We start from the raw sequence: 12,515 nt of genomic DNA, 5'->3' as shown, positions 1-12,515 counted from the left end.
TGGTGTCCAGTCAGCATAACCGCGCAGGATGAGACCACTCGGCCCCTCGTGTCTGTGCTGGCTAACGAAGAAAGCTCTCGAATCAATCCCACTGCCCATTCCTCACTGCTCCCTCCCCACGGGGCACCCGTCGCACACTGCCCCAGGACCCCTCCGACCTCCCTAGTCTCCACTGCCAGCCAATTCTTTCCCCCTCCAGGTTTATCGCACTGTCCTCTTTTCCAAGTTGCAACTGAATGAGCTTCCAGCACCCAGTCACGCAGTGCATTCCAGATCATAACTACTCGAGCCTGTTACACAGGAAGAGGAGGCACATTCAGCCCCTCGAGCCTGTTACACAGCAACAGGAGGCCCATTCAGACCCTCGAGCCTGTTACACAGGAACAGGAGGCCCATTCAGCCCCTCGAGCCTGTTATACAGCAACAGGAGGCCCATTCAGACCCTCGAGCCTGTTACACAGGAACAGGAGGCCCATTCAGCCCCTCGAGCCTGTTATACAGCAACAGGAGGCCCATTCAGACCCTCGAGCCTGTTACACAGGAACAGGAGGCCCATTCAGCCCCTCGAGCCTGTTACACAGCAACAGGAGGCCCATTCAGCCCCTCGAGCTTGTTACACAGGAACAGGAGGCCCATTCAGCCCCTCGAGCCTGTTACACAGCAACAGGAGGCCCATTCAGCCCCTCGAGCTTGTTACACAGGAACAGGAGGCCCATTCAGACCCTCGAGCCTGTTACACAGGAACAGGAGGCCCATTCAGCCCATCGAGCCTGTTACACAGCAACAGGAGGCCCATTCAGCCCCTCGAGCTTGTTACACAGGAACAGGAGGCCCATTCAGCCCCTCGAGTCTGTTACACAGGAACAGGAGGAGGCCCATTCAGCCCCTCGAGCTTGTTACACAGGAACAGGAGGCCCATTCAGCTCCTCGAGCCTGTTACACAGGAACATGAGGCCCATTCAGCCCCTCGAGCCTGTTACACAGGAACAGGAGGAGGCTCATTCAGCCCCTCGAGCCTGTTACACAGGAACAGGAGGCCCATTCAGCCCCTCGAGCCTGTTACACAGGAACAGGAGGCCCATTCAGCCCCTCGAGCATGTTACACAGGAACAGGAGGAGGCCCATTCAGCCTCTCGAGCCTGTTACATAGGAACAGGAGGCCCATTCAGTCCCTTGAGCCTGTTACACAGGAACAGGAGGCCCATTCAGCCCCTCGAGCCTGTTGCACAGGAAGAGGAGGTCCATTCAGCCCCTCGAGCCTGTTGCACAGGAACAGGAGGAGGCCCATTCAGCCCCTCGAGCCTGTTACACAGGAACAGGAGGAGGCCCATTCAGCCCCTCGAGCCTGTTACACAGGAACAGGAGGAGGCCCATTCAGCCTCTCGAGCCTGTTACACAGGAACAGGAGGCCCATTCAGTCCCTCGAGCCTGTTACACAGGAACAGGAGGAGGCCCATTCAGCCTCTCGAGCCTGTTACATAGGAACAGGAGGAGGCCCATTCAGCCTCTCGAGCCTGTTACACAGGAACAGGAGGCCCATTCAGCCCCTCGAGCCTGTTACATAGGAACAGGAGGCCCATTCAGTCCCTTGAGCCTGTTACATAGGAACAGGAGGAGGCCCATTCAGTCCCTCGAGCCTGTTACACAGGAACAGGAGGAGGCACATTCAGCCCCTCAAGCCTGTTACACAGGAACAGGAGGAGGCCCATTCAGCCCCTCGAGCCTGTTACACAGGAACAGGAGGAGGCCCATTCAGCCCCTCGAGCCTGTTACACAGGAACAGGAGGAGGCCCATTCAGTCCCTCGAGCCTGTTACACAGGAACAGGAGGAGGCACATTCAGCCCCTCAAGCCTGTTACACAGGAACAGGAGGAGGCCCATTCAGCCCCTCGAGCCTGTTACACAGGAACAGGAGGAGGCCCATTCAGTCCCACGAGCCTGTTACACAGGAACAGGAGGAGGCACATTCAGCCCCTCGAGCCTGTTACACAGGAACAGGAGGAGGCCCATTCAGCCCCTCGAGCCTGTTACACAGGAACAGGAAGAGGCCCATTCAGCCCCTCGGGCCTGTCAGTCAGGAACAGGGCTGGGCACGTCTCCCGTTTGTCGCCGCGACCGATACCTACTCTGGCAGAGGCTCGCTGCTCCAGTCGATGGTGTAGGCCGAGCCATCCTGCAGACGGGCCTGTAACACGTCCTTCAAGAGCTTCTCCGTCCGATCTTTGTCGACTTCGGTCTCGCAAGCGGTGAAACACCTCTGGACGTATTCCTTCATGGCTTGTGGCCAGTCGTCGGGCTTTGTTGGGGAGCCACTGGAAGGAATCACAGAGTCAGTCAGCGGTCGGCAAACCATCGAACTCACAGCAGCACGCTTTGTCTGTCAACCCGTCGAATTCGACGCACAGTCAATCCCGGGGACTGAGTGTCTTACTGTCAGTCAGTCCATGAGCGATTGGAGCAGGAGTGGGCCATTCGGCCCCTCGAGCCTGCTCCGCCATTTAATACGATCGTGGATGATCCGATCATGGACACAGCTCCACTTCCCTGCCCACCCCCTTATCGGTTAAGAAACTGTCTATCTCTGTCTTAAATATATTCAATGTCCCGGCTTCCACAGCTCTCTGAGGCAGCGAGTTCCACAGATTTACAACCCTCTGAGAGAAGAAATTCCTCCTCATCTCAGTTTTAAATGGGCGGCCCCTTATTCTAAGACCATGCCCCCTAGTTCTAGTCTCCCCCATCAGTGGGAACATCCTCTCTGCATCCACCTTGTCGACCCCCTCATAATCTGATACGTTTCGATAAGATCACCTTTCATTCTTCTGAACTCCAATGAGTAGAGGCCCAACCTCCTCAACCTTTCCTCATAAGTCAACCCCCTCATCTCCGGAATCAACCGAGTGAACCTTCTCTGAACTGCCTCCAAAGCAAGTATATCCTTTCGTAAATACGGAGAGCAAAACTGCACGCAGTACTCCAGGTGTGGCCTCATCAATACCCTGTATAACTGGAGCAAGACTTCCCTGCTTTTATACTCCATCCCCTTTGCAATAAAGGCCAAGATACCATTGGCCCTTCCTGATCACTTGCTGTACCTGCATACTAACCTTTTGTGTTTCATGTACAAGTAACCCCCAGGTCCCGCTGTACTGCGGCACTTTGCAATCTTTCTCCATTTAAATAATAACTTGCTCTTTGATTTTTTCTGCCAAAGTGCATGACCTCACACTTTCCCATATTATACTCCATCGGCCAAATTTTTGCCCACTCACTGAGCCTGTCTGTGTCCTTTTGCAGATTTTTTTGTGTCCTCCTCACACATTGCTTTTCCTCCCATCTTTGTATCGTCAGCAAACTTGGCTACGTTACACTCAGTCCCTTCTTCCAAGTCGCTAATATAGATTGTAAATAGCTGGGGCCCCAGCACTGATCCCTGTGGCACCCCACTAGTTACTGATTGACAACCCGAGAATGAACCATTTATCCCGACTCTCTGTTTACTGTTAGCCAATCCTCTATCCGTGCTAATATATTACCCCCAACCCCGTGTACTTTTATCTTGTGCAGTAACCTTTTATGTGGCACCTTGTCAAATGCCTTCTGGAAGTCCAAATATTTGTGTGTCTCAATGTCTCTCCCTCCCTGGGACTGTGTCTCTCTCCCTCACTGTCTCTCCCTCCCTGGGACTGTGTGTCCCTCGCACTGTCTCTCCTTCCCCGGGACTGTGTCTCTCTCTCACTGTCTCTACCTCCCCGGGACTGTGTGTCTCTCCCTACCCGGGACTGTGTGTCTCTCTCTCTCTGTTTCTCCCTCCCTGGGACATAGAAACATAGAAAATAGGTGCAGGAGCAGGCCATTCAGCCCTTCTAGCCTGCACCGCAATTCAATGAGTTCATGGCTGAACATGAAACTTCAGTACCCCCTTCCTGCTTTCTCGCCATAACCCTTGATCCCCCGAGTAGTAAGGACTTCATCTAACTGCCTTTTGAATATATTTAGTGAATTGGCCTCAACTACTTTCTGTGGTAGAGAATTCCACAGGTTCACCACTCTCTGGGTGAAGAAGTTTCTCCTCATCTCGGTCCTAAATGGCTTACCCCTTATCCTTAGACTGTGACCCCTGGTTCTGGACTTCCCCAACATTGGGAACATTCTTCCTGCATCTAACCTGTCTAAACCCGTCAGAATTTTAAATGTTTCCATGAGATCTCCTCTCAGTCTTCTGAACTCCAGTGAATACAAGCCCAGTTGATCCAGTCTTTCTTGATAGGTCAGTCCCACCATCCCGGGAATCAGTCTGGTGAATATTCGCTGCACTCCCTCAATAGCAAGAATGTCCTTCCTCAAGTTAGGAGACCAAAACTGTACACAATACTCCAGGTGTGGCCTCACCAAGGCCCTGTACACTGTAGCAACACCTCCCTGCCCCTGTACTCAAATCCCCTCGCTATGAAGGCCAACATGCCATTTGCTTTCTTAACCGCCTGCTGTACCTGCATGCCAACCTTCAATGACTGATGTACCATGACTGTGTGTCTCTCTCACTGTCTCCCCCTCCCTGGGACGGTGTCTCTCTCTCACTGTCTCTCCCTCCCCGGGACTGCGTGTCTCTCTCTCACTGTCTCTCCCTCCCCGGGACTGTGTCTCTCTCTCACTGTCTCTCCCTCCCTGGGACTGTGTGTCTCTCTCTGTCTCTCCCTCCCTGGGACTGTGTGTCTCTCTCTCACTGTCTCTCCCTCCCCGGGACTGTGTCTCTCTCACTGTCTCTCCCTCCCTGGGACTGTGTCTCTCTCTCACTGTCTCTCCCTCCCTGGGACTGTGTGTGTCTCTCTCACTGTCTCTCCCTCCCCGGGACTGCGTGTCTCTCTCTCACTGTCTCTCTCTCCCCGGGACTGTGTCTCTCTCTCACTGTCTCTCTCTCCCTGGGACTGTGTGTCTCTCTCTCACTGTCTCTCCCTACCCGGGACTGTGTCTCTCTCTCACTGTCTCTCCCTCCTGGGACTGTGTCTCTCTCTCACAGTCTCTCCCTCCCCGGGACTGTGTCTCTCTCTCACTGTCTCTCTCTCCCCGGGACTGTCTGTCTCTCGCTCACTGTCTCCCTCTCCCCGGGACTGTGTGTCTCTCCCTCCCCGGGACTGTCTCTCTCGGTCTCACCCTCCCCGGGACTGTCTCTCCCTCCCCGGGACTGTCTCTCCCTCCCCGGGACTGTCTCTCTCTCTCTCTGTCTGTCTCTCCCTCCCCGGGACTGTCTCTCTCTCTCTGTCTCTCCCTCCCCGGGACTGTCTCTCTCTCTCTGTCTCTCCCTCCCCGGGACTGTCTCTCTCTCTCTCTCTCTGTCTGTCTCTCCCTCCCCGGGACTGTGTCTCTATCTGTCTCTCCCTCCCCGGGATTGTCTCTCTCTGTCTCTCCCTCCCCGGGACTGTCTCTCTCTCCCTCCCTCCCCGGGACTGTCTCTCTCTCTCTCTCTCTCTCTCTCTCTCTGTCTCTGTCTCTGTCTCTCCCTCCCCAGGACTGTCTCTCTCTCTCTCTCTCCCTCCCCGGGACTGTCTCTCGCTCTGTCTCTCCCTCCCCAGGACTGTCTCTCTCTCTCTCTCTCCCTCCCAGGGACTGTCTCTCGCTCTGTCTCTCCCTCCCCAGGACTGTCTCTCTCTCTGTCTCTCCCTCCCCGGGACTGTCTCTCTCTGTCTCTCCCTCCCCAGGACAGTCTCTTTCTCTGTGTCTCTCCCTCCCCAGGACTGTCTCGCTCTGTCTCTCCCTCCCTGGGACTGTCTCTCGCTCTGTCTCTCCCTCCCCGGGACTGTCTCTCTCTGTCTCTCCCTCCCCGGGACTGTGTCTCTCTCTCACTGTCTCTCCCTCCCCGGGACTGCGTGTCTCTCTCTCTCACTGTCTCTCCCTCCCTGGGACTGTGTGTCTCTCTCTATCTCACTGTCTCCCCCTCCCCGGGACTGTGTCTCTCTCTCACTGTCGCTCTCTCCCAGGGACTGTGTGTCCTTCTCTCTCCCGGGACTGTGTGTCTCTCTCACTGTCTCTCACCCCCCCCGGGACTGCGTGTCTCTCTCTCTCACTGTCTCTCCCTCCCCGGGACTGTGTCTCTCTCTCACTGTCTCTCCCTCCCCGGGACTGTGTGTCTCTCTCACTGTCTCTCCCTCCCCGGGACTGTGTCTCTCTCTCACTGTCTCTCCCTCCCCGGGACTGTGTCTCTCTCTCACTGTCTCTCCCTCCCCGGGACTGTGTCTCTCTCTCACTGTCTCTCTCTCCCCGGGACTGTGTCTCTCTCCCACTGTCTCTCCCTCCCCGGGACTGTGTGTCTCTCTCTCTCACTGTCTCTCCCTCCCCGGGAATGTGTGTCTCTCTCTCACTGTCTCCCTCTCCCCGGGACTGTGTCTCTCTCTCACTGTCTCTCCCTCCCCGGGACTGTGTCTCTCTCTCACAGTCTCTTCCTCCCCGGGACTGTGTGTCTCTCTCACAGTCTCTCCCTCCCCGGGACCGTGTCTCTCTCACTGTCTCTCCTTCCCCGGGACTGTGTGCCTCTCCCTCCCAGGGACTGTGTGTCTCCCTCTCTCACTGTCTCTCTCTCTCCCCGGGACTATGTCTCTCTCTCCCCGGACTGTGTCTCGCTCTCTCACTGTCTCTCTCTCTCCCTGGGACTGTGTGTCTCTCTCACTGTCTCTCCCTCCCCGGGACTGTGTGTCTCTCACTGTCTCTCTCTCTCTCCCCGGGACTGTGTGTCTCTCTCACTCTCTCTCTCTCTCTCTCCCCGGGACTGTGTGTGTCTCTCTCACTCTCTCCCTCACTGAGACTGTGTGTCTCTCTCTCACTGTCTCTCCCTCCCCGGGACTGTGTCTCTCTCTCACTGTCTCTTCCACCCCGGGACTGTGTGTCTCTCTCACTCTCCCCGGGACTGTGTGTCTCTCTCACTCTCTCTCTCTCTCCCCGGGACTGTGTGTCTCTCTCACTCTCTCTCTCTCTCCCTCCCCGGGACTGTGTGTCTCTCTCACTCTCTCTCTCCCTCCCAGGGACTGTGTGTCTCTCTCTCACTGTCTCCCTCTCCCCGGGACTGTGTGTCTCTCTCTCACTGTCTCACTCTCCCCGGGACTGTGTGTCTCTCTCACTCTCTCTCTCTCTCCCCGGGACTGTGTGTCTCTCTCTCACTGTCTCCCTCTCCCCGGGATCGTGTGTCTCTCCCTCCCCAGGACTGTCTCTCTCTGTCTCTCCCTCCCCGGGACTGTCTCTCTCTCTCTCTGTCTCTCCCTCCCCGGGACTGTCTGTCTCTCTCTGTCTCTCCCTCCCCGGGACTGTCTGTCTCTCTCTGTCTCTCCCTCCCCGGGACTGTCTCTCTCTCTCTCTCTGTCTCTCCCTCCCTGGGACTGTCTCTCTCTCTCTGTCTCTCGCTCCCCAGGACTGTCTCTCTCTGTCTCTCCCTCCCCGGGACTGTCTCTCTCTCTCTCTCTGTCTCTCCCTCCCCAGGACTGTCTCTCTCTGTCTCTCCCTCCCCGGGACTGTCTGTCTCTCTCTGTCTCTCCCTCCCCGGGACTGTCTGTCTCTCTCTGTCTCTCCCTCCCCGGGACTGTCTCTCTCTCTCTCTCTGTCTCTCCCTCCCTGGGACTGTCTCTCTCTCTCTGTCTCTCGCTCCCCAGGACTGTCTCTCTCTGTCTCTCCCTCCCCGGGACTGTCTCTCTCTCTCTCTCTGTCTCTCCCTCCCCAGGACTGTCTCCCTCTCTCTCTCTCTCTCCCCAGGACTGTCTCTCTCTGTCTCTCCCTCCCCGGGACTGTCTCTCTCTCTCTCTCTCTCTCTGTCTCTCCCTCCCCAGGACTGTCTCTCTCTGTCTCTCCCTCCCCGGGACTGTCTCTCTCTCTGTCTCTCCCTCCCCGGGACTGTCTCTCGCTCTGTCTCTCCCTCCCCGGGACTGTCTCCCTCTCTGTCTCTCTCTCCCCAGGACTGTCTCTCCCTCCCCGGGACTGTCTCTCTCTCTGTCTCTCTCTCCCCAGGACTGTCTCTCCCTCCCCGGGACTGTCTCTCTCTCTGTCTCTCCCTCCCCGGGACTGTCTCTCTCTCTGTCTCTCTCTCCCCGGGACGGTCTCTCTCTCTGTCTCTCTCTCCCCGGGACGGTCTCTCTCTCTGTCTCTCCCTCCCCAGGACTGTCTCTCTCTCTGTCTCTCCCTCCCCAGGACTGTCTCTCTCTCCCCGGGACGGTCTCTCTCTCTGTCTCTCTCTCCCCGGGACTGTCTCTCGCTCTGTCTCTCCCTCCCCAGGACTGTCTCTCTCTCTGTCTCTCTCTCCCCAGGACTGTCTCTCGCTCTGTCTCTCCCTCCCCAGGACTGTCTCTCTCTCTGTCTCTCTCTCCCCAGGACTGTCTCTCCCTCCCCAGGACTGTCTCTCCCTCCCCAGGACTGTCTCTCTCTCCCCAGGACTGTCTCCCTCTCCCCAGGACTGTCTCTCTCTCCCCAGGACTGTCTCTCCCTCCCCAGGACTGTCTCCCTCTCTGTCTCTCTCTCCCCAGGACTGTCTCTCCCTCCCCGGGACTGTCTCTCGCTCTGTCTCTCCCTCCCCGGGACTGTCTCTCGCTCTGTCTCTCCCTCCCCGGGACTGTCTCTCGCTCTGTCTCTCCCTCCCCGGGACTGTCTCTCTCTCTGTCTCTCTCTCCCCGGGACTGTCTCTCCCTCCCCGGGACTGTCTCTCGCTCTGTCTCTCCCTCCCCGGGACTGTCTCTCGCTCTGTCTCTCCCTCCCCGGGACTGTCTCTCCCTCCCCGGGACTGTCTCTCGCTCTGTCTCTCTCTCCCCAGGACTGTCTCTCCCTCCCCGGGACTGTCTCTCGCTCTGTCTCTCCCTCCCTGGGACTGTGTCTCTCTCTCTCACAGTCTCTCCCTCCCCGGGACTGCGTGTCTCTCTCTCTCACTGTCTCCCCCTCCCCGGGACTGTGTGTCTCTCTCAGTCTCTCCCTCCCCGGGACTGCGTGTCTCTCTCTCTCACTGTCTCCCCCTCCCCGGGACTGTGTCTGTCTCTCTCACAGTCTCTCCCTCCCCGGGACTGTGTGTCTCTCTCTCTCTCAGTCTCCCCCTCCCCGGGACTGCGTGTCTCTCTCTCTCACTGTCTCCCTCCCCGGGACTGTGTGTCTCTCTCTCTCACAGTCTCCCCCTCCCCGGGACTGTGTCTCTCTCTCTCACAGTCTCTCCCTCCCCGGGACTGTGTCTCTCTCTCACAGTCTCTCCCTCCCCGGGACTGTGTGTCTCTCTCTCTCACTGTCTCCCCCTCCCCGGGACTGCGTGTCTCTCTCTCTCACTGTCTCCCTCCCCGGGACTGTGTGTCTCTCTCTCTCACTGTCTCCCCCTCCCCGGGACTGTCTCTCTCTCTCTCACAGTCTCTCCCTCCCCGGGACTGTGTCTCTCTCTCACAGTCTCTCCCTCCCCGGGACTGTGTGTCTCTCTCTCTCACTGTCTCCCCCTCCCTGGGAGTGTGTCTCTCTCTCTCACAGTCTCTCCCTCCCCGGAACTGTGTCTCTCTCTCTATCCCCGGAACTGTGTCTCTCTCTCACTGTCGCTCTCTCCCAGGGACTGTGTCCCCTTCTCTCTCCCGGGACTGTGTCTCTCTCCCACTATCTCTCCCTCCCCGGGACTGTGTCTCTCCCTCCCCGGACTGTGTGTCTCTCTCACTGTCTCTCCCTCCCCGGGACTGTGTCTCTCTCTCACTGTCTCTCCCTCCCCGGGACTGTGTCTCTCTCTCACTGTCTCTCCCTCCCCGGGACTGTGTCTCTCTCTCTGTCTCTCCCTCCCCGGGACTGTGTGTCTCTCTCTCACTGTCTCTCCTTCCCCGGGACTGTGTGCCTCTCCCTCCCAGGGACTGTGTGTCTCCCTCTCTCCCCGGACTGTGTCTCGCTCTCTCACTGTCTCTCTCTCCCTGGGACTGTGTGTCTCTCTCACTCTCTCTCTCTCTCCCCGGGACTGTGTGTCTCTCTCTCACAGTCTCTCCCTCCCCGGGACTGTGTGTGTCTCTCTCTCACTGTCTCCCCCTCCCCGGGACTGTGTCTCTCTCTCTCTCTCTCACAGTCTCCCCCTCTCTCTCTCACAGTCTCCCCCTCCCCGGGACTGTGTCTGTCTCTCACAGTCTCTCCCTCCCCGGGACTGCGTGTCTCTCTCTCTCACTGTCTCCCCCTCCCCGGGACTGTGTCTCTCTCTCTCACAATCTCTCCCTCCCCGGGACTGCGTGTCTCTCTCTCTCACTGTCTCCCCCTCCCCGGGACTGTGTCTCTCTCTCTCACAATCTCTCCCTCCCCGGGACTGCGTGTCTCTCTCTCTCACTGTCTCCCTCCCCGGGACTGTGTGTCTCTCTCTCTCACAGTCTCCCCCTCCCCGGGACTGTGTCTCTCTCTCTCACAGTCTCTCCCTCCCCGGGACTGTGTCTCTCTCTCACAGTCTCTCCCTCCCCGGGACTGTGTGTCTCTCTCTCTCACTGTCTCCCCCTCCCTGGGACTGTGTCTCTCTCTCTCACAGTCTCTCCCTCCCCGGAACTGTGTCTCTCTCTCTATCCCCGGAACTGTGTCTCTCTCTCACTGTCTCTCCCTCCCCGGGACTGTGTCTCTCTCTCACTGTCTCTCCCTCCCCGGGACTGTGTCTCTCTCACTGTCTCTCCCTCCCCGGGACTGTGTCTCTCTCTCTGTCTCTCCCTCTCCGGGACTGTGTGTCTCTCTATCACTGTCTCTCTCTCTCTCTCCCGGGACTGTGTGTCTCTCTCTCACTGTCTCTCCTTCCCCGGGACTGTGTGCCTCTCCCTCCCAGGGACTGTGTGTCTCCCTCTCTCCCCGGACTGTGTCTCGCTCTCTCACTGTCTCTCTCTCCCTGGGACTGTGTGTCTCTCTCACTCTCTCTCTTTCTCCCCGGGACTGTGTCTCTCTCCCACTGTCTCTCCCTCCCCGGGACTGTGTCTCTCTCCCACTGTCTCTCCCTCCCCGGACTGTGTGTCTCTCTCACTGTCTCTCCCTCCCCGGGACTGTGTCTCTCTCTCACTGTCTCTCCCTCCCCGGGACTGTGTCTCTCTCTCACTGTCTCTCCCTCCCCGGGACTGTGTGTCTCTCTCTCACTGTCTCTCCTTCCCCGGGACTGTGTGCCTCTCCCTCCCAGGGACTGTGTGTCTCCCTCTCTCCCCGGACTGTGTCTCGCTCTCTCACTCTCTCTCTCTCTCCCCGGGACTATGTGTCTCTCTCACTGTCTCTCTCTCTCCCCGGGACTGTGTGTCTCTCTCACTCTCTCTCTCTCTCTCTCTCTCCCCTTGACGGTGTGTCTCTCTCACTCTCTCCCCAGGACTGTGTGTCTCTCTCACTCTCTCCCCAGGACTGTGTGTCCCTCTCTCACTATCTCTCCCTCCCCGGGACTGTGTCTCTCTCACTGTCTCTTCCACCCCGGGACTGTGTGTCTCTCTCACTCTCTCTCTCCCCGGGACTGTGTGTCTCTCTCTCACTGTCTCTCCCTCACCGGGACTGTGTGTCTCTCTCACTGTCTCTCCCTCCCCGGGACTGTGTCTCTCTCTCACTGTCTCTCTCTCCCTGGGACTGTGTGTCTCTCTCACTGTCTCTCCCTCCCCGGGACTGTGTGTCTCTCTCACTGTCTCTCCCTCCCCGGGACTGTGTGTCTCTCCCTCACTGTCTCCCTCCCCGGGACTGTCTCTCTCGCTCTGTCTCTCCCTCCCCAGGACTGTCTCTCTTTGTCTCTCCCTCGCGGGACTATCTCTCGCTCTGTCTCTCCCCCCCCAGGAGTGTCTCCCTCTCTGTCTCTCTCTCCCCGGGACTATCTCTCCCTCCCCGGGACTGTCTCTCTCTCTCTGTCTCTCCCTCCCCGGGACTGTCTCTCGCTCTGTCTCTCCCCCCCCAGGACTGTCTCCCTCTCTGTCTCTCTCTCTCCCCGGGACTGTCTCTATCTGTCTCTCCCTCCCCGGGACTGTCCCTCTCTCTCTCTCTCTCTGTCTCTGTCTCTCCCTCCCCTGGACTGTCTCTTTCGGTCTCTCCCTCCCCAGGACTGTCTCACTCTGTCTCACCCTCCCCAGGACGGTCTCTCTCTCTGTCTCTCCCTCCCCAGGACTGGCTCTCCCTCCCCGGGACTGTCTCTCTCTCTCTCTCTCTGTCTCTCCCTCCCCAGAACTGTGTCTCTCCCTGTCTCTCCCTCCCCAGGACTGTCTCTCTCTCTCTCCGTCTCTCCCTCCCCAGGACTGTCTCCCTCGGTCTCTCCCTCCCCAGAACTGTCTCTCTCTCTCTGTCTCTCCCTCCCCGGGACTCTCTCTCTCTCTCTCTGTCTCTCCCTCCCTGGGACTGTCTCTCTCACTCTCTCTCTCTGTCTGTCTCTCCCTCCCCAGGACTGTCTCTCTCTGTCTCTCCCTCCCCGGGACTGTCTCTCTCTCACTGTCTCTCCCTCCCCGGGACTGTCTCTCTCTCACTGTCTCTCCCTTCCCGGGACTGTGTCTCTCTCTCTCTCCCCGGGACTGTGTGTCTCTCCCTCCCCAGGACTGTCTCTCTCTGTCTCTCCCTCC

General features: G+C 58.1%; 1 protein-coding gene across 1 annotated transcript in view; it reads right to left on the bottom strand.

Annotated features, from left to right (window-relative positions):
• The window catches only part of leng8 (leukocyte receptor cluster (LRC) member 8), an 84,961-nt gene that overhangs the window by 53,105 nt on the left and 19,341 nt on the right, over positions 1-12,515 (bottom strand). The window contains exon 8 of the mRNA XM_070874643.1: positions 2,127-2,312. Within this exon, the coding sequence (XP_070730744.1) occupies positions 2,127-2,312 (186 nt within the window). The remainder of the gene's footprint in view (positions 1-2,126; positions 2,313-12,515) is intronic.

Source organism: Pristiophorus japonicus, unplaced genomic scaffold (genome assembly GCF_044704955.1).
Source record: "Pristiophorus japonicus isolate sPriJap1 unplaced genomic scaffold, sPriJap1.hap1 HAP1_SCAFFOLD_917, whole genome shotgun sequence".
Taxonomy (NCBI): domain Eukaryota; kingdom Metazoa; phylum Chordata; class Chondrichthyes; family Pristiophoridae; genus Pristiophorus; species Pristiophorus japonicus.
The sequence above is the reverse complement of the archived record's forward strand: the minus strand, read 5'-3'. Positions and strand labels throughout refer to the sequence as shown.